Source organism: Acanthochromis polyacanthus, chromosome 2 (genome assembly GCF_021347895.1).
Source record: "Acanthochromis polyacanthus isolate Apoly-LR-REF ecotype Palm Island chromosome 2, KAUST_Apoly_ChrSc, whole genome shotgun sequence".
NCBI classification, from domain to species: domain Eukaryota; kingdom Metazoa; phylum Chordata; class Actinopteri; family Pomacentridae; genus Acanthochromis; species Acanthochromis polyacanthus.
This window is the reverse complement of record NC_067114.1, coordinates 30,906,263-30,929,565: the sequence shown is the minus strand read 5'-3', so window position 1 is coordinate 30,929,565 and position 23,303 is coordinate 30,906,263. Positions and strand designations below refer to the sequence as shown.

Sequence of the window (23,303 nt, the reverse complement as noted above, 5' to 3'; positions counted from 1 at the left end):
GTGCAGCAGAGTTCTACTGGCGTATTCTGTGATGTTTCTGCAACCGGTCAGGTCGAGTTAAGTAAAACTGCAAATAAGAAATTCGAGCAGTCTGCTGCTTTTAAATGACATGATGCACAGTAAACACATGCAGTACATACACACACACATGTGGAAATGTCTGGACTTCAGTGTGTGAGAGATGCTTTCATGGATCAGGGATGTGTTTGATATTTTGGCTCAGCAGACAGAAGCTCCTGCAGCTCCTGATGAAAGGAGAACCTGGTTTGTTAGAGCTGCTATAAAGTTCATCTCTGTATCTCCAGCACCATAACACAATTAAAACACTTTAAAGTGGCAGAATTATTTTTAAAAAGCTTTAATATAAACAATTCCAGCTGATAAACCTGAACTCTGTGCTGCCAGATGTGTAGAAGAACACAGAACCTTCATCTGCTCCTAGATTCTGAGTTACTTCTGCTGTTTCTGGTGTATAAACACACACAGCGCTGTCAGTTTAGAGAAGTTTAGTTGGTTTGTGCTGCTGTGTGATGCTGCAGGTATTAATTAAAGGTACAGACACACAACCAGCTGAGCAGCAAAGAGGACTTTATTAGTAGTAAAATGAAACCTGAACAACATTTTAGTCAGACACATTGTTAGATATTCCTGTGAAACACATGCTACACAATACACCAAATTATTTCTGAATTAATTCATTAAAAACAAGATTAAGCCTTCTTTAACCAGGTAGCAGCATTTTTACAGTTGTCTGATGGTGGATTAATCTGGAGTTAAATTTAATATAAGCTGACCATCGGCTGCTTCTAAAAATATGTTTTCTGAGCAATTTCTCTGAAATAAAACAGATTCTGTTTCTTACATCACAGAATTGACTGATGAAGAATGAATGACTAACAATGCTCCTCGGGATCGACCGATATGGGTTTCCAGGGCCGATACCGATTATTGGTGATCGAGAAAGGCTGATGACCAAGAACCGGAAGCAAAAGCATTTAATGTAAACCTGTCATTCATACCTTGTATTTTTTTAATTAATAAGAGTGACTGTAGCTGAATATGTAAAATAAAATCAGGACACTCTTCATCGATCATTGATCATTGATTGATTGTCTCCTGCTGTGCTTCTCCATTTTCATCACTTTTTTGATCACTAAGGTCCAGATCTTCAGGCTTTATTATTGTTTTCTAGACTCTGTTTCGGGGTAATCTGTAGTCTTCCAACTCAGCTGCTAGCCGTCAGCGTAGCATTAGCCACTGTGAGAGGAGCTAATTTCCTGGTTTATAATGGCTTGAGTTTCTTGTTGAGTTTTTGTGTCTCTGCTGTAGACATTTCTGAGAGCACAGAGTGAAACAGACAGAGAGATGAGGCTGCATCAGACCTGGAGTAGATCATTTCATTTATCAGCAATCACTTCATAAAAATATCCACATCAGTAACCTGAAAAATCACAATAATCAGCCAGGCCAAAAATCCATCTATCCCTAGTTGTCACAAAGAACACCTATTCGGTTTTCTTCGGGAGCTGCCATATTTTTCCTGGAATAGTTGGATAGATCTTGAAGAGCATCCAAATCAGAACCACTCCTACAACTAACAGGGACCAGGCTGGCAGCTGAAGAACCCAACCAACCAGCAGACCCATAAATAACAACAACATGATCAGAACCTTCATGAAGTAGGAGCTCTGGCTGCTCTTCTCTGCAGCTTTTCTTGAGCTCTCCTCCTCTTTTCTCCACATCTCCTTTATCTTCACCTCCAGCTCTTCCCCCTTGAAATGCTCCTTCAGATCTTTCTCCTTGTTGCTGATGTCATGGTTTCTCTCTGCCAGGATGCTCTCCTGTTTCTCTCTGATCCTCCTCTCCTTTTCGGGGTACAACTTTGTCTTGTAGTAACTTCCTCCGTTCAAGGCCATCAGGGTCTGGATCTTCTGCAGCAAGGTGGTCACCTGCGACGGGTCCTCGGGTTTTTTGTTGTTGAAGACATGGAAGCCTCCACTGCACTTGCGTATGAAGCTGCGGAGGTTGTCGTCGCTCTCTGTAATGACATCGTTTATAGACTTGTTCTCCAGCCTGTCCCCATGGGTGAACAGCACGATGGTGTAGTCCCAAACTCTGGGGCCAAACATTGCTTCGATCAGGGTGTTGGTGTCCTGGTCCTCCTGGGTCATTCTTCCTAAATTGATCACGAACACAAAGATGTGAGGTCCTGGTTCCTGGAGCTTCACACGCTGGAGAATCTCTCGAACTATTTCATCCTTGTTGCGTTCTTTCTCAAAAAGCCCCGGCGTGTCGATGACAGAGACCGGCATGTCGTCCACCATCCCATCCTCCTTCTCACAGTGGATGGTGACTCTCTTCAGCTTCATGTCTGATTTAAACACCTTCTTATTGAGGATGGTGTTCCCACTGGAGCTCTTTCCTGCTCCACTCTTTCCAATAAGCATGATCCTGAGAGGCTCTGTGGAACAGATGAGCAGAGTGATGATGGTGGCAGTGATTCAGCTGTACCCTGCATGTACTACTACTACTATACGAACAAACGGTAATTCTGGGACCTGTAGCTGCTTTGAAATGGCTCCAAGTGGCTTTTTTTTTTTTTGCAAATTCCTTTGTTAAAGTCAATGATTTGCTTTTTCAGATCTATGCTGAGCTCCTCAGACCTTTATTCTGTAACGGTTGTCTAAAGTATCACATGAGACTTAATTAAATTACCTCACAGGAGTCACCAGCTGCAGTCAAACATAATCACTCACAGGAGTTTTGTTTGAGCTGTTCAGTTTTTGTTCCTGTTCTTGTCTTCATTTTCATTTCTCATCCTTTCTTCAAGTGTTTAACATTTTATGTTTATTAGTATGAAGGTGGTCTTCATAGCCACCTTCATGGACCTGGCCAAGGCCTTCCATTCAGGAGACCACACGATCCTTCTGCAAGGATCTCTAGCAGTGATCTGTTCTCAAGCTGTATTAGCTGGTTTGCCAGCTGCCTTAATAATTGTATACAGCGAGTAAAGTCACAGAACTTTATGTCAGGACCTTTGATCATCACTAAAGGTGTACCCCAAGGCTCCATGCTGGGCCCAGCCTTGTTTTCCATCTCCATAAATGATCTGGCCAAAACTACTGGTGCCTCCTGGATACATCTCTACGCTGATGACACCATTAATTACTCCACTGGTCACACACACACACACACACACACACACACATATATATATATATAAAACACTGAGAGGAACAGAAAGGAACAATAGTTTGTTACTGGAGCTTGTTGCAATGTCTGAATGAGAAAATTAGTGTTTAAGAATAAAATGATCAAACATATTTTACAACATTACAACATGAGACATGAAGCTCCTCAGGCAGAACAAGTTCTGTGGGAAACTTTTTACTTTCACTTTCTTTTCCAGCTCTGAAATTCTATACTTTAGATAAAAGCAACAAACACAAACAGAGCTCTGCTAAACTCACTCTCGGTGTCCCTCTGCTCTTTAGTCTGACCTACAGCTGACTAACATTCATCATTCAGACTTCTCTGACTTCTTCACAGAGAGACATGATTCAGGATTTCCTGTGATGGGCTGAGCAACGTTGTGCACGTTGTGCACGGCTACAGCAGTCCAGAGAAACTGGGTTACTGAAGCAGAGAGCTGAACTAAAACTTGTACATGTCAGAGTTCACTTCCATACTGACCTTTGCCTTGTGTTCCATCATCTGCACTGTCAGGGTTCATAGCAGAAGCAGATGTTGTCCAAAACCAAAGCGGCAAAAACCACAGCTGTAACGTAGTGTCAGCAGTTTACTGGTGAAGCTTCCTGCTTTATACTGAGAAACACGAAAGTGAAACTAAGCATGGGGGATGAGGAGGGGCCGGACACTTCATACTTTTCCAAATTTAGAAGTTCAAGAGTTTGAATCACAGCTCAGTTTGCAAAAAACACTGCTTCTTGAAAGAGTAGTGATTTCAAATAAAACTGTTTCAATCTCTTCTCTTGGTCTTCTAAAAAAACACATCTGTGTTTCTAATCTCTGATGTTAAATGTAACTTGTGTTTTAGTTTACTATAACTGTGTTTATTTATTTGTGGTACTCATTGATTGTATTCACTGTATTATTTTATTTGAAAGGTTGTATCTGTATTCTGTATAATTTATTTTACGGTAAATCCTGACCAGGGACAAAGACTGCAAATTAGCTGAAGCTAGACGTCCGATATACATTCACATTTTCCCATTGTGGCAATGTTGTATGTATCGTCCCTGTTAAATAAATAATTGATTCGATACTGTCTTTATGCTATTTTTTCTCCTTGGAGCTGCTGTAACAGTAAACTTTCCCCACTGTGGGATCATTAAAGTTCATCTCATCTTATTCTTCTGTGCTGGCTATCAGCTCCGATGTTGAAATGATTCACATCTGCACAAGAACCATGTACCAGTCAAGTGTTCATTTCACACTCTGACTACAGCAGCTATAGTCCTGATGGTTGGAGCTTATGTACTGCAGCTCATTCCTCCTGTCTCTCTCTCCACTGTACTATACAATAAAGCCTAAAAAAGCCCCCAAAAAACATCATAAAACAATAATTTTTAAAATTTGTGCTCTTGAATCATTTCTCTTCTTCAGTTCTTCCAGTATTTACTGATTTTAGCTTCAACCTGCTGAAGTTAAAGCTTTAATTTTACTGAATGTAGGTTCAAAATGAGCACACCACCAGCTGTCTGTCATTTTAGCCTTTCCTTTATAAAAAGTAAGGTGTAATAGAAACGCTCGTTTGTTTTTCTCCTAACATTTGAACCAAAATCTGTATTTGGGATCTTTTTATTGGATGCAGTAAAATGTAAAGCATGTACCAATAACACAATATTTGACATTTCTTGAGTTGCATAAAACCCTTTTCAGAAGCATTGTGTCCCGGCTCACAGTATGGCAGGTTTTATAAGCATGATCCGAGGATGGGGGAACTTACAGAACCTTGGTTCTGATCACTTTGCTGTCTGGTATATCAGACCAGCGCTTCTTTTAAACCAACAAATTAGTAAGGACTAAGGATGTTTTTACCGCCACAGGTTTCGACTGCATCTCAACGTCAAGGAGGCCGTAGAGATCAGACAGCGAGTGAAGGACTCCATGAAGCTGGACAAGGAGGTCTGAACCAGGGGTGTCCAACATGAGGCCCGTGGTCCAAAAGTGGTCCTCCAGAGGGTCCAATCCCTCAAAGTGTAAAGATTACAGGGAAGACATTAACTGCAGATTGTAAATTAGTAAAACTATAAATTTAAAATCATTTCTAGACCATGACAAGGTGTTTTTAACAGAAAGTAAAATACTAGATTGTTCTTTGTTCTTTTGTCTCATTTTTGTGTCTTTTTTTGTCTTGTTTTATTGTTTCACGTTTTTGTCGTTTTGTGTTTCCTTTTTGTCTCACTTGTGTTGTTTGTCTATTTTTGTGTCTTTTTGTTTCTCATGTTTTTGTCGTTTTTGGTCTCATTTGGGTCATTTGTGTAATTTTTTTGTCTCGTTTTTGTCATTTGTCCATTTTTCGTCGCTTTGTTTTGTGTCTCATTTTTGTAATATTTTCTCGTTTTTTGTCTTTTTTGTCTGACTCTTGACATTTTGATTTGAAATCAAACTTATTTTTCTTCATAAACCTCAGGTTGTTCATGATGTATTGTAAAAAGACAATTCCTTAAATGTGAACATTTTCAGAATGGACTTTTTTTTGCAGTAAAGGAACCATTAGGAGTTGTGGTTATTTACAGGTTATTATGCTGTGGTTTTACCGGTCTGATCCACTGGAGATCAGACTGGGCTGAATGTGGAACCTGGACTAAGATGAGCTGGACTCTCCTGGTCTAACCTCTAACATCTGGACCCCATCCTCCAGAGCTCATCGGGCGGCGCCTAGAATTAACCCTAATCTAGTCTAACAGATTCAGACAGATCTGTCAGAATCTGCCATCTGACAAAAAGACCCGTCATCACATGTCGGATTCTGAGGGAGATGCATTTGAAACTCGTCACGGTAAAAACATCCTAAATAACCATCACTAACTTGTGAGTTAAACAGAAATGTTGATCTAACTCCAGAACCCTGCTGTCCAGCCTTTTCACTTCCGGTCAGCCAGTCTCTGCAGGAGGGCGATGACGGTGTCCTGTTTGGAGGACAGCAGCTCCAGAGCCGTGGCCATCCGTCCCAGAGACTCCGACATTCGCACCTCCCTCCTCTCACGCCTCTTCTCTCTGGCTTCAACCCTCCGGCGAGCCACTCTGTCCAGGTAGGCCTGCTCCTCCTGCTGCTTCAGGATCTCCTGGAACAACGTCACGCTGCTCTGCTCCTTGTTTCCTTTCTGGCTCTGGCCTTCGGTTCCTGCAGACAACGAGGTGGAGACAGAAGAAGAGAGGCAGGAGGACGAAGGAGGAAATGAGGAGGAGAGACCCAGGAGGTTCTGACTGTGGGTGAGCGGTGTCGTACTGAGGCGAAACGGGATGACGCCGGAGGAGAAGGATGGAGTTTTACAGGTGGTGTAGCCAGAGGTGTTGAGGTCTGTGCTGCTGGTTGAACCTAGAGAAGGAGATGTAGACGCTGCTTCTGTAAAACAAGGTGAGGAGATAAAAGACGGAGCTGGAACGATGGAGGCAGGGTGGATACTGGTGGTCACCATGTCTCCATTCAGGACAATCAGGGGTTTCAGATCTGGAGCGTTTGTTGGACTGATGGTTGCTGCGTTCATTGAGGTACTGGCTGTGGTGCTGCTGATGGTAGCAGACCCCAGACCCACCGACTCCCCTCCAGTCGTAGAGAAGTCCCCGTTGGGCCGGACGATGGTGGTGGACGGAGGAAGCTGTGCCGGTTTGGCGGCGATCTTTGTCAAAGGACTCGGCATCGTAGAAACTGAGTTGCTGCCTTTGCTTCTTTTGTTGTTGATGATCTGAGTGCCGATAGTGTCGCAGAGCGTGGCGTCCATCAGCTGCAGAGAGAACAGACAGACATAAAGACGTAAAAAACAGACATGAATAAACACCTAACACTCCTGTTGTTGTCATTTACAGACACCAAACAAATATTGTTTCTTTGTCTGAAAAACATCCAAAAATTCAGCAAAAAAATCCCCAAATTTCGGAAAATTTGCAAATTCCAATAATTCCTTAAAAGTTTCCTTTAAAAGTTATATATATATATATATATATATATATATATATATATATATATATATATATATATATATATATATATATATATATATATATGTATAAACAAACAAATTTGAAAGGAAAATTTTTGGAAATATTTTTTAAAACTTGAGTAAAAACCTTCCAAAAAAATCCTAAAAATATCTAAAGTGATTACATATATATCAGTAAAACTTCTAATATTTTCTTAAAGAACATTCACATACAAATCAACCAAAATCCAGAGAAATTCGTTGGATTTTGGTTGATTTTTGTGTAAATTCCACCCAAAAAAAATGTTGAAAAATTTCCTGAACATCTTGAATTGTAGACATCAGAAGTTTCACTGTGAAAATATGTTTTTTCCACATTTTCAGACGTTAAAACGGATCATTTTGACCCTCAGAACGACACGAGGGTGAAACGCTGTTCGACGTGCGCTCCTGTCTGTTAACCGGACAGCATCTGAACGGTTCATCCTGGTGAATGTTCTCCCACATCCCAGAATCCATCTGTGATCTGTTCAGAGAATCCAAACCCAGCAGGACTCCTGATCCAGGATCAGGTCTGGTCCAGGTCAGAGTTTGGACCAAACAAGGAGAAGCAGCATTTAGCTGTTTGGAACAAACTGACAGTGGAGATTAAACTTTCACCAGATGTAGACACTTTAAATCCAGGTTAAAAACATTTCTTTTCTCAGTCTATGCATGAAATCTGCACGATGTTTAACTATCTGCTCTTCACTGTAAAGCTCTGAATGTTTGATGTAAAGCACTTTGAACTGTCTGGGACATGAAGGTTTATACAGACAAACTGGCCTTAACTACTACAAACGAACAAACAACATATTCTGGAGCTATGAGAAGTGATTTGGGGAAGGCTTTTCCACATTCTGACACCAACATATGTCCAAAAATATGTCCAAAAAGCACAACAAGTTTTGCTTCATTGACCTTGTTCTATAATTTCAGACTGAATGAAGACAGAGGTTGTAGCAGATGACATTAACGAAACTCCCACGTGATGTAAACTAATGTTCAGCTTTGTGTTTGTAGAAGTCTTTCCTCATTAAAAACCTGCAGCATCAGACAGCAGCAGTGCTTTAAACAGCCACAGTTAGTGCATGTATTCTGTGTGTAGACTGTCTGCAGCACAGCTTCTGATGTGTACATGGAAATATTCTAGAACTACACAGAGAACACCACCTACTCATTAAAATAACAACCAGGTAAGAACAAAAACAGCTTTATGTGGCTGTAATTTGACTAATTATCATCACACCTGGGGAGAGCTTTTAGTGTTTAGAGAATGATATAAATATGATCATATTTATAATTCTAAAACATGTCGGAGTATTCATATGATAGAGAGTCTATTCAAACAGCATTCTGCAGAAGATATCTGATCCAACTGCTGCTAATTGTATTTATCTAATAGAGACTTCTGGCATCAAACCATTCTGTGTTTTATCTACCAGTAAAGTTACAGCAATGCTTTTTTTTTAAACAAAAATTGTGAACAAAAACTACACTGACTGGACAGTGTCTGGAATTTGTCACAGAATCTTACTGTAAACCCAAATTCCATACACATTAGACCAGCATTAACCCAGAAAATCCTTGAACTGATTCCATTAAACATGTTCCCATTCCTAGAAACCATCACCATGCATGTCGGTGTTAATGTTCTTCCACGGCACATACAGTATGTACTTTATATACATTTATAATGCTGGTGTAAGATTTAGCTGAACTCTACACCAAGTTTTAAACCAGTGGATGGCTGATAAGTAAAACTAGGCTTCCTTTTCTCCTTCCCTTTGGGAATGCTGCTGGGGTGCTATGGGAAGCTAGTTAGCCAGGCATGCTAATGTAGGTAGTTAGTAGAGCAACAACATGGCTGTGGTTTATTTTACTTTACTTAAGTACTCCACCTCCTGAAGTCTCTTAAAGAGATCTATTGTTCTTCTTACACACCTCCAAACACTATACAAGCTGAATGCAGAATGCTAAACTGTGATTAGAAAGTTCTTCTTAATGAGTTTATGTTCAGTTGCTTTTGTCTTTAAGGTGAAAAATACCACAAAGAAGAATTCATGTTTGCAGAGCGGTAAATTTAACCTCTTAAGAGCCAAGCTTTGCTTTGGTTTGCATTTTAGTTATTTCTACTTACCTGGGATAAGGAGTAACCAATAAATATAATAACTGGATAATATCTAATATCTGATTATTATGTTTATTACATTTTATATATATATATATATATATATATATATTACTAGATCTACATTGTTATTACTATTATTATTATTATTTGTAGTAGTAGTAGAAGCAGTAATATTAGTACTATTATTAATATTAACAATATGCCCTTTTGGGGAAAAAAATGAAAGGATAAGAACATGTCCACATATGTGGACGGTAGGTCTTAAGAGGTTAAACAGTCTGTAGGTCTGAACACACAGTATGTAAGGAAGACAAACTGAAATCAAAAACCTCCAGCAGACCAGGAGGAAGTCAGAGAGAGGAGCAGAATAAGCAGAGAGCAGCTGGAGGTTTATTCAGTTTTCTTATGAAACTCACAAGCTTTGTTTTTGTTTCTGGGTCAGAACAGTCTGATCTAGTTCTGTTCCTGAGCTACCTTTCCAGATTAACTCCAACCAGAAGTTCCTGATGTTTAGTTCAATCTGCTCTGGGTGGTTTTTAACAGACTGCAGTAATAAACTACTTATTCTGACTCCGGGTTTAGACTCACATCGAAGAACTCCCAGGATGTTTTGGCGTGTCCCGTCTCCCGGCTGCGGTCTTTAACCCTCTTATACGTGACGATCAGGTTGTTCCACTTGCGGCGGATCTTCTCCACAGGAAGCACATGTCCCTTGGAGGCCATCTCCTCCTGGACGCTCTGGAAGAGCTGAGAACGTTCCCGAGTCTCGTACAATCCCCAGCGCCTTCCCACCGCCTCGATCAGACACAAAACGGCTTTGGAGGAGAAATCAGAGCCGGAGGGAAGCGTCTTCTCTGAGGGGGCAGGAGGCACGACTGCAGCTGGGGCACAAAAAGCGACTTTAGTTAGTATTTATGTTGGTATTTAATGTGTAGATGGATTTAAAGGAGATCAGATGCTCTACATGTATAAGGAGAAAACTAAGTAAGGTCCTGAAAATACTATTTTACCACAAAGTTTTACCAGTTTTAATTCAAAGTTTTTGAAGTGATTCTGTTTTTCTTTGTGCTCTTAGTTTGAAAAACCTGATGGAACATTGTTTTATTCAATGTTAAATAAATATTCCTATGAAATTAATAAATATGACTTTGGTGTTAGGAAATAAGACTTATTACATTTAGGTATATATTTATAACTTATTTTATAACTACTACTGTTTATTTCATAGGAATATTAACTTCTATATTTGTTTAATACTGAGTTAAACAGAACACCATATTTCCTCCAATCAGAACCATTATTTACATCACAATCTGATCAGATGTTACCAATCAATTCTGATCAAACCACACCGACGCAGTAGCAAAAAAGCAGAACATTTGTGTTAAATAATAGTAAATAATACTGATTTCTAACCTTCATAACTACAATTTATCAGCCAGAAACTGAAAAAAGGAAGAATGATTTGATGATTGATTGATTGTTTAAACTGTGACGTTCCAGCCATTGGAACACTGAAACAAATCTCAGCTTAAAATCAGAATATGTCACTGAATTAAATCACTTTTTCTAAAAAATAAAAATTAAAAAAAATCTGCAAACATAGAGAGTTTCTATGAACCACATTCTATAAAATAAAATAAAATTCTGCACTCCTCAGCACAACCATCGAGTCATTTATAGTCAGCTGTGGGGAAAACAGAGGTGTAAAAAAAGGAGACTTTTTCAGCTAATCTGGACTGAACTGCAGGATGTTTAAACACAGCAGATACAGGATCCAAGCATGGAGACAAATACAGAATCAGCTAGGAGGATATCTGTAATATGAGCAGCACCTGGAGGGATTTAGAAACTGATTTTACACCGAGGGATTATTTTTCTATTTTAAAAAAATCAAAGAAAAATATTTATTTTCTTGTTGTTGTTTTTTTAACAATGTATGGCACCAGGACACTGTTATGCTGCATACAGCATAAATCATCTTGTTTATTTATATCCAGGGTTGTGCTGTTTCCAGAGAGGTGCAGGAATTTAGATCGCAGTCAAAAATTAAAACACAGCCAATAAAAAACGAAATTGAAGCAACCCCCCCCCCCCCAAAAAAAAATGCCAGAAACCTGCTACAGAATTACATCTGTACATCTTTAGTGTGTGTGTAATAGAGCACTATGTTATTATTATTGTGTTACTGTGTTTACCATCCTAACACAACAATAAATCTCATTATTTGACAGAATAAATCCCTTTTTGCCCTACAGGTGGCGTCCTTTTCCACAGAGTAAACTGATCCGCTCCTTCCCCTCAGTGTTCGGAATAACATCCCCATCTTCCAGGCATGGCATCCTGATTTCCTTAACTGGAATTCTGAATGGATGCATTTTCTTCCTTTGGGAATCAAGAGAAAGATTGGCTACGTTGTTAGATGCTACGTCTGCTTATTATCCTGATGGAAGTCTTTCTCACCTGGAGCGATCTTCAGGTAAGTTTTTCCATCTCCTGATGTGGTGAAGAAGCGGTCTGTGCTCACAGGATCTGAAGACAGAACAGATAAAAGACACAGGATGAGATGAGACAGCAACAGATTTCTGTGGAACATTTTAACTCTGATGAATATGAAGAGTTTAGAGGAACTCCAGAGTGATAACAGGGTTAATGTGCACTCACACAGTATCACAGGAGTAGTAGTGGTGGTGTCAGCCAGCTCCTCTGCAGTCTGCTCCCCTCCTCCTCCTCCTCCTCCTCCTGCTCTGCATGCGGTATCTCCGCAGGGCGCAGGCGGCTCCTGGCTGCCCACATCCAGCGCAGATGGGTTCTCCTCCACCGCCTCCGTCTTCACATGCATCTCCGCCACGTCCCCGCTGCCTCCTCCCTGCAGATTCCCCTCCATGGCTCCACAGCAGCCAGAAAAAAACAAACCCAGCAGCCAAATGGAGGAGAGCTGCTCCTGTCTGCGCAGGCGTTGGATCGAGGGAGAAAGTTTGGAGATCGGTGATCCAGACTCCAGCCAGAAGTCATGCAGAGAGAGGCAGGACTCCCCCACGGCTTCTTCTAGCTGGGATGGACAGACGACACATCCTCTGTGGGTTTTATTTCCAGAGAGGGCAGAGAAATGGCTGCGTGGTCCACCTCGGATCAGCTGACGGATGCGCAGAGCGGCTGCGCAGCTCAGAAATGGAGTGTGTAGTCTAAGATCTGAACTCAGATCTGCTGCTGACAGCACTGACGTCAGCTCATACTGTAGACTGTATAATAAATCATTATGCTGTATAATCATATGCTGTCTATGTACAGCCCATGTGAGGAAACAGTGATGATGATCCAGACTTATGGACTCATCGTTTACTGCAAACATTCATCTCATTCTGTGTCTTTAATACAACCGATCTGTTTTCTATCCCCCAAGAAAAAAGGAATCTGTAGTTTTTTTTCTAACATCTTCTCTGATGAACATTCCGGAAATGACAAATAGATATATACCTGATAAGAAATATATAATTTACTCTTTATATCTCACATAAAGCTTCTTTTAACTGCCAATATGTTCCAGTATTTCATAATCTGGACATGGTTTAGTTGTGCTCCATCCCATCATTTCATTCACATCATGGTTAGAGTCTAAGTGGATGCAATGCTAATAAACATCAAACATGAGCTAATATTTTATTGACAAACAAAGTTAATAACAGTTCAGTTCCAGTCCTCCAACATGCTAACACCAGAAAAAACAGGAAGACTCGATTCCTGCAGCAACTTTTAAATAATAATGTTGTTCTTCACACAAAAGTTCTACATTTACTGTACAGAAATAAAGAAAAATGAGATCAGACTGTTGGTTCTTTCTGTTGGGATGCCACCCTGCCATTGGTCGCTAGTTTAAGGCGGTATTGTTGAATCTTTCTGCTGACTGCAGTGAAAATCTGAAGTTCTGAAGAGGATTTGAACTGAGCAGTCATGGAACCCTGCTGTGTTTGTGCAGATATTAAAGAGGTTAAGGCTCTAGGCTGCTGACCAGAAGGTTGAAGGCCTCTGGAATATTCTTTGGACAGTTTGTTGTATTCCAGAGCAGTTTCTACGACGTAGCAGGAGGTCCTGTCTGCTGCCAGAGAACCGTGGAGGTCTGGAATGATGTTCAGTGGATGGTAAAGGAACACCTGCTGGAAGATTCCCTTCAGAATACTGCACTGGGATTAACCTGAATCAGTGAAACGGTCTGGTAAATTGTTAAAAATAAACTACAAAATTAAGAAAGTGTAAAATCTCAGCTGTGACGCTGAAATGATTTTGGTAAATTTACAAAATAAATAATACTGTAGCTTCTTTCAGGTCACTTCAGCTGACAGTAGTTTTAATTCTGGGTCTGATTGGTCTATATTTAAATGAAACGTGTTTTAATTTGATGAGGATCATCTCTAAATGGCATGAACACTGAGAATACAGTAGAACACCTCTACAGAGTGTCCTCCATGTGTTAAGACGTATATTTACTGGTTAAAAGGAACACTAGTGGAGTGAGTTGGACAGTTTTTGCGTCACACATTTAGTCTGACATAAAACAAATAAACTTCCTCCACTTAAAAGACAGAGTAAAGTCACAGACAGATCTCTGCATTTTATACATTTGCTTATTTATGACTGAAGCTCATCAGTATTTAGTTAGAACTGAAGAAGGCTCTTGGCTGAGAGGTGAAACTTCTTCAGTCCAGTTGATTTCTACTGAAGCTTGCAGGACTCCCATCACCTGGATGACTGAGGATCTACAGACGTTTTTAGAAACTTTTCCCAAATCTAAAGAGGCTGAAAACGTGTTGATCAGTCCTGGATGTTGAAGGCCTTTTTGAATTCTTCATCAAATAACTGATTCAGTTCTTCACCCATGGCGAGGAATTCAGCATTACTCTGAAAACAACAAAGCAGTCCTTCTTACTGTAATTTACTGAACAAATAATCTGTATTCTTAATATTTAGCTGCAGATGAAAACATTGGAATGAACTCTATGAACATGGTTTTATGGACTGCTTCTTACCTGGTTGTACGCGGCACAGTTTTGGAAAATAAGCCTGACATCAGACACAAACTGGCCAACAGTGTGGTACTGTGTCCTCTGGAGTTTGTCTGCTATAAAACCCAGCCACATGGGAGTCCTGATAAAAGCCGAGTAGTTTTCCAGCTGTGGGCACCAAGCAGAAATGCTTTATTTACATCCACTTCAGATCATCCTCAGAAAAGGCCCGTTGACATCGGGATTCCTCCTGCAGCCAGACTCTTATGTACACTTTGTTTTCTACAAATTAAATCCTATTTTCAGTGACTGGTGCAGACTTACATAGACGGTCGGGTTTGTAGCAAATATTTGCTCCTCATCAGCGTTGCACAGACACAGGAGGAGATACTGGCATTCCTGTAGATGAAGTAAAGACAGACAGCAGTGAGACAGACAGCTGGATGGTCAGACCTGCAGATGGAGACACTGAGGAAGAAAACTCACCAGGATGTTTGGAGAGATGGGGCGGGACATGACTGATTCTGTTTCCAGCTGATCAGAGTAAAGGAACTCTTGATTAGTTTTGAAAACACAGAACGTGCACATCCATGGACTGTCATCCCTGTTTACAGGAACACACAAAAACACACATTAGTACTGTATAACACCTAACATGCATCAGGCCACACTGCAGTCAGTTGGACTTCTGTTCCAGGTCAGAATGCTGAACCACATCATCTGCAAAAAGCAAAGATGAGATCCTGAAGTCCTCAAACCGGACACCCTCCTCACCCCGGCTACTTGAGATCCTGTCCATGAAGACCACCAACAGGATCGGAGACAAGGGACAGCCCTGGAGGAGTCCAACACCCACTGGAACAGCTCTCACTTTGGTTGTTCAGGGACCAAATGTCTCGTATCAGTGATCCTGGTATCCCATACCCCCTCAGTACCCCCTCAGAGACTCTCAGCGGACACAGTCGTAGACCTTCTCCAGATCCACAAAACACATGTAGACTGGCAGGTAGAACTCCCATGACGCCCTCAGCAGCTCCACAAGACTAAAGATCTGATCCACCATTCCACGACCAGGACAGAATCCACATTGTTAACCACGCCTGACGAACGTCAGCGGGGTTACTGAATTCGGTGCGGTATCTGGCTGGGTAAGTATGTATGTATGTGGGTATGTGGCTATGTCCGTTCCGATATCTCTGCAAGTGCTGAAGTCAGGATAATCAAACTTGGCACTGAAGATCAGTCTAAGGTTCCCTGCTCAGTTGTGGAGTTACAGGTCAGCAGATCAAGTAGGGAGGGAGATACGTACGATGAACAAAATTGATACATATTGCATCATTTGTATAGGGAGGACAGGGTTTTCGCCAGCAGAGGGCGTGGTTCTGCCCTCTACTGAGGGCTTGTCTAGTTCCTCCTGAATCTGAAGTTCTTCAGTCAGTCAGAGCCTCTCTTCCAGCACCCTAGAGTAGACTTTCCCAGGGTGGCTGAGAAGTGTGATACCCCGGTAGTTGGAACACACTCTCCAGTCCCCCTTTTTTTAAAATGGGAACCACCCCCCTGGTCTGCCACTCCACAGGTACCGTACCTGATGTCCACGCCACATTGTAGAGACGTGCCAGCCAAGACAGTCCAACACTGTCCAGAACCTTCCCCATCTCAAGGTGAATCTCGTCCACACCTGGAGCCATCAAGGGGCTTCTGAACTACCTCTATGACCTCTGTCATGGATATGGACAAAGATCTTCTGGCTCTGCCTCCCCTACAGAGGATGTGTTTTCCGGGTTCAGGATTTCCTTGAAGTGCTCTTTCCACCGCCCGACAATATCCCCAGTACGGGTCAGCAGTTCTCCTGGAGGCTTTGAACATGGACCACTCAGACTTCATGTCCTTAACCTTCCCCGGGATGCAGGAGAAACTCTTCTGGAGGTGGGAGTTTAAAACCCCACAGACAGGGTCCTCCTCCAGATGTTCTCAGGTCACCCTCACTACAGGTTTGGGTTTACCAGGTCTGTCCAGCAGTCTTCCATCAGACCAACTCACCACCAGGTAGAGATCAGCTGACAGCTCTGCTCCTCTCTTTACCCGAGTGTCCAAAACATCTGGCCACAGGTCTGATGATAGGACTATGAAGTCGATCATGGACCTTTGTCCTAAGGTGTTCTGGTACCAGGTACACTGATGAGGAACCTTCTGCTCCAACATGGTGTTTGTTATGACCAGTCTATGACTAGAACAGAAGTCCAATAACAGAACACCACTCAGGTTCATATCAAGCCGTTCCTCCTCCAGGTTTCTCCATCGTTGCCCTCATGAGTGTTGAAGTCCCCCAGGAGAACTATGGAGTCCCTAGGTGGTACCCCTTCCAGGAACCACCCAGAGACTCTAAGAAGACTGAATACTCCGAACTGCAGTTTGGTTCATCAGAACAGGCAACAGTCAGAGTTTATCCTCAGAGAGGCAACCCTCTGGTTCTCCAGGAGAACTCCAACAGATTGGCCATCAGCCGGGGACTCCTGAGTTTTAACATGGTGGTCTGTAGAGACTGATTTGCTTTTGAAGCCTGCCTCAAATGGCCATTCAAGGAACTGCAGTTTTTGACAGTTTATTGTATTTTCAGCCCCAGATGTTGCTGCTTGCTTTCACTAAGCTAAAGCTTATTCGGTGGCATCACAATGTTTAATATAAAAATGACACATTCTGAAGACTGATTCATATTTGAAAAAAATTCTTTGTTAGCCTCAAGCAGAACACACAAATGGCAAACAGAGCATAAACGATTGAAAACAGGAACAAGATAATCCATTTTCATGTGTTAGTGGGCTTCTATTCTGCCAGAGCTCACCGTAAAACGCTGTCGTCTATCTGAGGAAGGTGACATCTGGGGTGGAAGGATCGAGGGCAGTGATCACACACTACCAGGTCTTCTTCTTCTTCTCCTCCACTTTTACAGATGCAACACTCATCATCATTTCTCTGATTCTCCTGTACAATTTACAACAATAATACCGTTTAGATGCGGTGCAGTTCTACGTTGCATCTTTCTACACCGGAGCTGGATGATCTAGACTCAGACCAGAGCTCACTGCAGCTCATTGTAGAGACACAGGATTAGTGGAGTTCATAAGCAGCGTTTTAAATGTCTGATGACGTAAACACACAGATTTAATGTGTGATGAGGGTATGCTGCTCGTCTAATACTGATCAACACTTACCAGGTCGTTAGTGTCTGGTTGGCACAGTCTGCAGGTACACAGCAGGGAGTGGATCCTCAAGATTTTTGCCTAAAAACGACAAATTAAAAATGTCTTTCTCTTAACAAATCCTGTGGCTCTCACATTACTGACCGAAGTACAGCTCTAATAAATGTTATTTTAAAGCCCTGTTCATACAGGATTAGTATTACCTCAGGACCAGTGGTGATCTGTAATAAGTGGAGGTCTGTGATCTAATCCTGTGTGAATGCTCCATGTCTGTAGTTTGTAAAACCAAAACTTCACCGTAAATTACCTCCCATATTTCACTAAACACAGACGTCCTGCGATAATGCTAGGCCTGTGTGAATCTGCATCTCAGTGATTGGGGGTGTTTTAGTTCAGCTTTTCAAAATTATTTTCTACTTCTTTCCCGGTAGAATTCTGGAAGCTGCAGCTGAAATTACTGACAGCATTTTAGATGCAAATGCAGCAGTAAATGGTTGTATTTATAAAGCGCTTTTATCCAAAACGCTTTACATGATACACCACATTCACACACTGATGGAAGAAGCTGCCATGCAAGGCGCTAACCACGACCCACCAGGAGCAGTTAGGGGTTCGGTGTCTTGTTCAGAGACACCTCGACATGAGCACGACGGGCCGAGGATCGAACCGGCAACCTTCCAGTTACAAGACGGCCACTCTACCCACTGAGCCATCATTTATGAGCAATGAACACACCGAGACCCAAAGAGGAAGAATCCGCTCAGATGGGGTGCCTGAAGTTCTGGCCGGCAAAACGGGCCTTGGCGCCGAGCTCCTCCTCAATCCTGAGAAGCTGCTTGTACTTGGCCAGACGCTCAGATCGGCAAGGTCTGACCGATACACAAAAGGCCTCTGGAGCATCACAGAAACATCAGCCAAAGATTAATAGACAACGAATTGTGCAGCCCTGGAGTCATGAAAACTGTCCCAACAAACACTTTCAGCATTTGGATCATTTTAAATTCTTTAAATGGACTTTTAGTTTGAAAAACAGGAGCAGCCACAGTGAGCTGTTAGATGAAGAGCTGCAGGAGACCAGCAGCTCACCTCCATCCTCTCCACAAACTAACCAGCTTTACAGTCCTCTGCTGCTCTCAGCATAAAATCTATCGTCTTCAATCCACTTCTGTATTAAATGTGGCTTTGTCTGACTGCACTGCAAACGATGGTGTTGATTTCTGCTGGAGGAGCTCAGTAACCACAGCTGACAAAAAAACACTAAAACTATCACCAGTAGTGATAACAGCATCACACAAACAGAGAAAAGATGCAGAGCTGAGGACTGTAGATCAGTCAGTGGTCTGCAGTCACCTCTATGAGAGCACTGAGTGCTTCTCCTTCACACTTGATGTCTTTCCTCCAGCTGGCGTCTGTCTGACAGGACGCTTCCTTGGTGAATTCCATCGGAGTCAACCAGCTCGTCTCGGTGCGAATGCTCTTCCCACAAGTCCCTGGAGGAGGAAGCAGGAGGCTCTGAATTTAGCTCACATCTCTAACAGAAGAAATAAAGCTGAATGTTATAACAGATGCACATTGTTGTTAAGTTGTGAGATATGGTTACCTGATGCAAATCGTCTGATGTGTAAAGTCCCAGCTGCAGATCCACAGGTAACCTTTAACACCTTTCTGCTGTCCTGGCTGCTTCCTGGCTGCTGCTCAGTCTGATCCTCCATCTCTTCATCTTCATCTGCAGCAGGAACATGTTGTGAAAAGGAAATAGAACCCAGTCACTGCTGCATTAGAAATAAATGGATTTAATACTGAATATCACAGAACCTGTGTCCATTTCTTTATCATTTGAGGGAGCCTGGTCTTCCTGGTTCACTTCCTCTTCAGTTTCCTCTCTCTCAGTCTCTAAAAAGACAGATTCTATCAGTTAAAACCAGCAGGAAGCTCACTCTCCCTGTTTCTTCTCAAATATATAATATCATAGATACAGCTATAGAAATAAATTGGAAAGAGAGATAAAAAGAGGCTCCATAGACAGTATTCCTGCTCAGGGAGATGGTCTGCAGTGGCAGCTTGTACTGCCATTAGATTATATTCTTTTAATATTTTATGTGATGCTGTAAAAGTCCTACGAAACACTAAAATCACCGTTCTACACAAACACAACAAACCTGTAGCAGAAGAACTGGATGGAAAAAGGGATTTCTTGGCCTAAGAGGAGGAAAAAGGAAGAAATAGTTCAGATCAGAATAAGAAAACAGAAACACTGCTGAGTCAGAATGTTATAATTTTTACCTTTTTACTTCTTTTTTTGTAATTTGCTGCTTTCAGGTGACCTTCCTGTGAGGAGAAGAAAAGATCTTCACAGCAAACTGTTGGTAAAATGATAAAACTGTCAAAACATAGGAAGATCAACAAACCTCTATCAGTTTCCCGAGGACGGTGCCATGACATCGAATGCTCACTTTCCAGTTCTTACAGTGCTCCTTCCCTGAAAACTTCTCAAATTCAGTCGGAGTAAACCACTGTTTCTTCACCAGAATGCATTTCTCTCCTGAAACATCCAGAGAATGAGTGACTCAGTACCATTTTTACACACAGCAAAATACAGAAGATACGATAGAAAGATCTAAAAATGGGAAACATCAGCCATTAATCCTGTGGTGTTATGCAAATGAAGAGTTCATTTCCAAAAACAGGTAACTCCGTTTTGATACATTTTCAGAAAACTTTTTTTTTATTGTTTACTTGAGATAATATCAATCAAACTGAAGTTGATCACAGATCAATGCGGTGAAAACCAAGGAGCTGGTGGTGGACTTTAGCAGGAACAGACACACTTGTCCTACACCAGTGAACATCCAGGGAACGAACATTGAGATTGTGGACTCCTACAGGTACCTGGGTGTTCACTTAAACAAGGAACAGGACTGGACTACTAACACCAGCGCACTTTACAAGAAAGGTCAGAGCAGACTCCACTGCTCAGAAAACTGAGGTCCTTCGGGGTGCAGGGAGCACTTCTGAAGACCTTTTATGACTCTGTGGTGGCATCAGCCATCATGTATGGAGCGGTCTGCTGGAGCAGCAGCATCACGGCTGCAGACAGGAGGAGACTAAACAAACTGGTAAAGAAAGCCAGTTCTGTCCTGGGCTGAACCCTTGATCCTGTGGAGGTGGTGGAGACAGGAGGATGATGACAAAGCTGTTGTCTATCATGGAGGACACCTCCCCCCCCCTGCAGGAAACAGTAAGATCAGTGGGCAGCTCCTTCAGTGACAGACTGCTTCACCCACGGTGTCTAAAGGAGAGATACTGCAGCTCCTTCCTTCCTGCTGCAGTCACACTTTACAATCAAGCTCCCAGTAGTTTCTGTTCACACATTTACAAACTGCAATAAAAATGTAAATAATGATGCTGTGCAATTACATTTTTTAAAAAAATACTGTAAATCCTGGTTTCTTTTCTTCTTCTGAATATTTCTATTTATATCTATCTATCTATCTCTCTCTCTCTCTATATATATATATATATATATATATACACAGTGTGCATTGTGTGCTACACTCTTTCTTTGTTTCAAGTGTCCTATCTGCTGCTGTACACTGTAAATTTCCCCGCCGTGGGATTAATAAAGGTTTAATCTATCTATTTGACTCAGTAGAAAATACATGACAAAATAGAGAAAAAATACATTATTACTGTTATTATTATCTCAAGTAAACAATAAAAAAATGAGTTTTCTGAAAACTGAGTTTTTGCAAATGAGCTCTTCAAATACACATCAGTATCATACTCCTGTGTAACTTCCTGTCTCATTTATCTGTCATCCTGTGGAGAACACTGCTGCTGCTGCTGGATAAAGAACATGGAGGCAGACGCATTCAGTGGGTGTTCCACCTTTAGCCAGTCTGTCTCTCTGCAGCGTTCCCTCCATGCTTCCACAGGTCACAGGCAGCTGGCTCTGATAGAGAGGCCACGTCCAGATGTCACCCTTCTCTCCTTTCTTCAGCGGAGAAGCTGGAAAGTTAAAATAGAAAAAAAAAACAGTCTGATTCAAACATCTACCTTCCTGTTTTGTGCAACATCAGTAAATCTGTTGCATAGAAACTGGCTAAACATTTGGTCTTAACAAACGGCAGAGGAGATGCTTCATTTACAGAGTCATGGTGCACTACTCAGTCCAGTCTAGAGTGTTTTGGGGATTAGGAGAAGGCTTGGTTCAAATCTTTCAGAAATACTCAAAGATCTGGCCTTTATAAAACTGGACTGAGACCTGAGTGAGTGTTCCCTGTTGCTGCTGGTCTCTGCTGGGCTTCTGGGGTGGGATCTGTGTGAAATAACTGAGATGATAGCCAGAACGTTGAAGCGAGCTGCTGCCCCAACGTTTAGGTGTTTACTTATCTCCAGGGTCTTCTTTATGAGCAGGAATATTTGTCAGTTGATCTACACTACGTTCAAAGGTTTGGGGTCATTAAGACAATTCCATGTTCTCCACTTTTATCCATAACTGAACAAGGGTTTTCTAATCATCAATGAGCCTTTCAGCACCATTAGCTAACACAATGTAGCATTAGAACACAGGAGTGATGGTTGCTGGAAATGTTCCTCTGTACCCCTATGGAGATATTCCATTAAACATCATGGACAGATCCATATTAAACATAAGGTTGAGGTGGCTTACAGAAACTTATTTTTTTAGTTTTTTTCCTCAGACTCATCTGGGATGAAGGACCAGGCTGCTCCTCATCATCATCACCATCTTCATCATCATCATCACTCCTTCTCCTCCGTCTCTGTTTCTTCTTCTTCTTCTTCTTCACAGAGTTTGTCTGCTTCAGCTCATCTTCTGGAAGTTTCTTCCTTTTCCCGTCGTCTCTCTCTTTCATTTCCACTCTCTGAGGAAGCCGTGATTCAAAATGGAAAGACCCTGGAGTTAAACAAAGACACAGCAAACATCAGCACACATTTATTGGTGGATGACTTTTAGACACTTTTACACTCTGCTGCCTCTGGAATGCAGCAGAGTTGGATATTTTCACCAATAAAACCAAATAATTATGTGTATTGATTATGTTCATCCTCCATTATTTGTTGAACAGCTTTGGTTATTAATTATTATCTTTTGTCCTGCTTTGTTTACCAGTTATCTGTTTAACTGTTTGACTTGCCAAATGCTTATTTTTTTATGCTTTCATGGTGTTTTGCCTTTATTTCAGCAAAGTGTGGACATTAAATTGATGCATTTTGTTCCATTAACTCTTAGTTCATGAGACGGCATCACAGCACACAGTCACAGCGTTGGCATTAAAACTCCATGCATGGATTTAAATTATTATTCATCACATATCAGACAGGCATCAGATTTGTCACAAATCATCCAGAACTCTCTTCATTACAAGAAGAAGAAGCAGTTCTGCAACAGAAGCCTGAGCTCACCACGATGACTTCTGCTGGACATTAAATGAAGAAGAGATGCAACCGAAGCCTAAAGCAGGAAAGTCCAGAACAAGGAGGAGATTTAAACTCTCAGTTCCTCCAGTTACCATCAGAATCATGAGGTCTTTCAGAAATAAAATCGATGCTTGGGCTCCAGTAGAAGCACCAGCAGAGAAATGTTTTGTGATTTATGGAGACATGGAAGCAGCTGAGGCCTTCATAAAGAATAAAATAAATATGATAATAACAGTGGTAAAGAAGCAAAATAAATACATACGTAAGTCAATAAATAAAGGGTAAAAGAGAATAAATGAATCAGTTAAAAACAATTGGACAA

At 41.6% G+C, this 23,303-nt stretch overlaps 3 protein-coding genes across 5 annotated transcripts in view; all 3 read right to left on the bottom strand.

The window, feature by feature from the left end:
• Positions 1 to 571: 571 nt before the first annotated feature.
• Positions 572 to 4,687, bottom strand: LOC110952435 (GTPase IMAP family member 7-like). Its single transcript, XM_051942675.1, has 2 exons — positions 3,694 to 4,687; positions 572 to 2,461 (listed from the first exon to the last, which is right to left on the bottom strand). Exons 1-2 carry the CDS (start codon positions 3,731 to 3,733, stop codon positions 1,506 to 1,508), a joined length of 996 nt encoding a protein of 331 aa, XP_051798635.1. The 5' UTR covers positions 3,734 to 4,687; the 3' UTR covers positions 572 to 1,505.
• A 118-nt stretch (positions 4,688 to 4,805) lies between these two features.
• Positions 4,806 to 12,581, bottom strand: LOC110952425 (uncharacterized). The gene is made up of 4 exons (XM_022195961.2): positions 12,004 to 12,581; positions 11,803 to 11,871; positions 9,928 to 10,220; positions 4,806 to 6,971 (listed from the first exon to the last, which is right to left on the bottom strand). Exons 1-4 carry the CDS (start codon positions 12,224 to 12,226, stop codon positions 6,111 to 6,113), a joined length of 1,446 nt encoding a protein of 481 aa, XP_022051653.1. The 5' UTR covers positions 12,227 to 12,581; the 3' UTR covers positions 4,806 to 6,110.
• A 404-nt stretch (positions 12,582 to 12,985) lies between these two features.
• Positions 12,986 to 23,303, bottom strand: part of sp100.1 (SP110 nuclear antigen, tandem duplicate 1) — a 25,288-nt gene continuing 14,970 nt past the window's right edge. For all 3 annotated transcript variants that reach the window (XM_051942131.1, XM_051942145.1, XM_051942122.1), the window contains 14 exons: positions 22,212 to 22,457; positions 21,428 to 21,547; positions 19,948 to 20,081; positions 19,823 to 19,867; positions 19,699 to 19,738; positions 19,355 to 19,432; positions 19,140 to 19,265; positions 18,890 to 19,029; positions 17,552 to 17,620; positions 17,182 to 17,321; positions 14,826 to 14,943; positions 14,664 to 14,738; positions 14,364 to 14,507; positions 12,986 to 14,235 (listed from right to left, as the gene is read on the bottom strand). In XM_051942131.1, coding sequence (XP_051798091.1) covers positions 14,149 to 14,235; positions 14,364 to 14,507; positions 14,664 to 14,738; positions 14,826 to 14,943; positions 17,182 to 17,321; positions 17,552 to 17,620; positions 18,890 to 19,029; positions 19,140 to 19,265; positions 19,355 to 19,432; positions 19,699 to 19,738; positions 19,823 to 19,867; positions 19,948 to 20,081; positions 21,428 to 21,547; positions 22,212 to 22,457 — 1,562 coding nt within the window. In that variant the 3' untranslated portion in view covers positions 12,986 to 14,148. The remainder of the gene's footprint in view (positions 14,236 to 14,363; positions 14,508 to 14,663; positions 14,739 to 14,825; positions 14,944 to 17,181; positions 17,322 to 17,551; positions 17,621 to 18,889; positions 19,030 to 19,139; positions 19,266 to 19,354; positions 19,433 to 19,698; positions 19,739 to 19,822; positions 19,868 to 19,947; positions 20,082 to 21,427; positions 21,548 to 22,211; positions 22,458 to 23,303) is intronic.

What these genes read in the sequence shown, in the direction of transcription:
- LOC110952435 (XM_051942675.1), bottom strand. Translation starts at nt 3,733, where the DNA reads ATGAACCCTGACAGTGCAGATGATGGAACACAAGGCAAAG. An exon ending in TGATGGAACACAAGGCAAAG is followed by an intron (nt 2,462 to 3,693) that starts GTCAGTATGGAA and finishes TCTGTTCCACAG; the next exon opens with AGCCTCTCAGGATCATGCTT.
- LOC110952425 (XM_022195961.2), bottom strand. Translation starts at nt 12,226, where the DNA reads ATGGAGGGGAATCTGCAGGGAGGAGGCAGCGGGGACGTGGCGGAGATG. An exon ending in TTACCTGAAGATCGCTCCAG is followed by an intron (nt 10,221 to 11,802) that starts GTGAGAAAGACT and finishes TTTGTGCCCCAG; the next exon opens with CTGCAGTCGTGCCTCCTGCC. An exon ending in CATCCTGGGAGTTCTTCGAT is followed by an intron (nt 6,972 to 9,927) that starts GTGAGTCTAAAC and finishes TTCTCTCTGCAG; the next exon opens with CTGATGGACGCCACGCTCTG.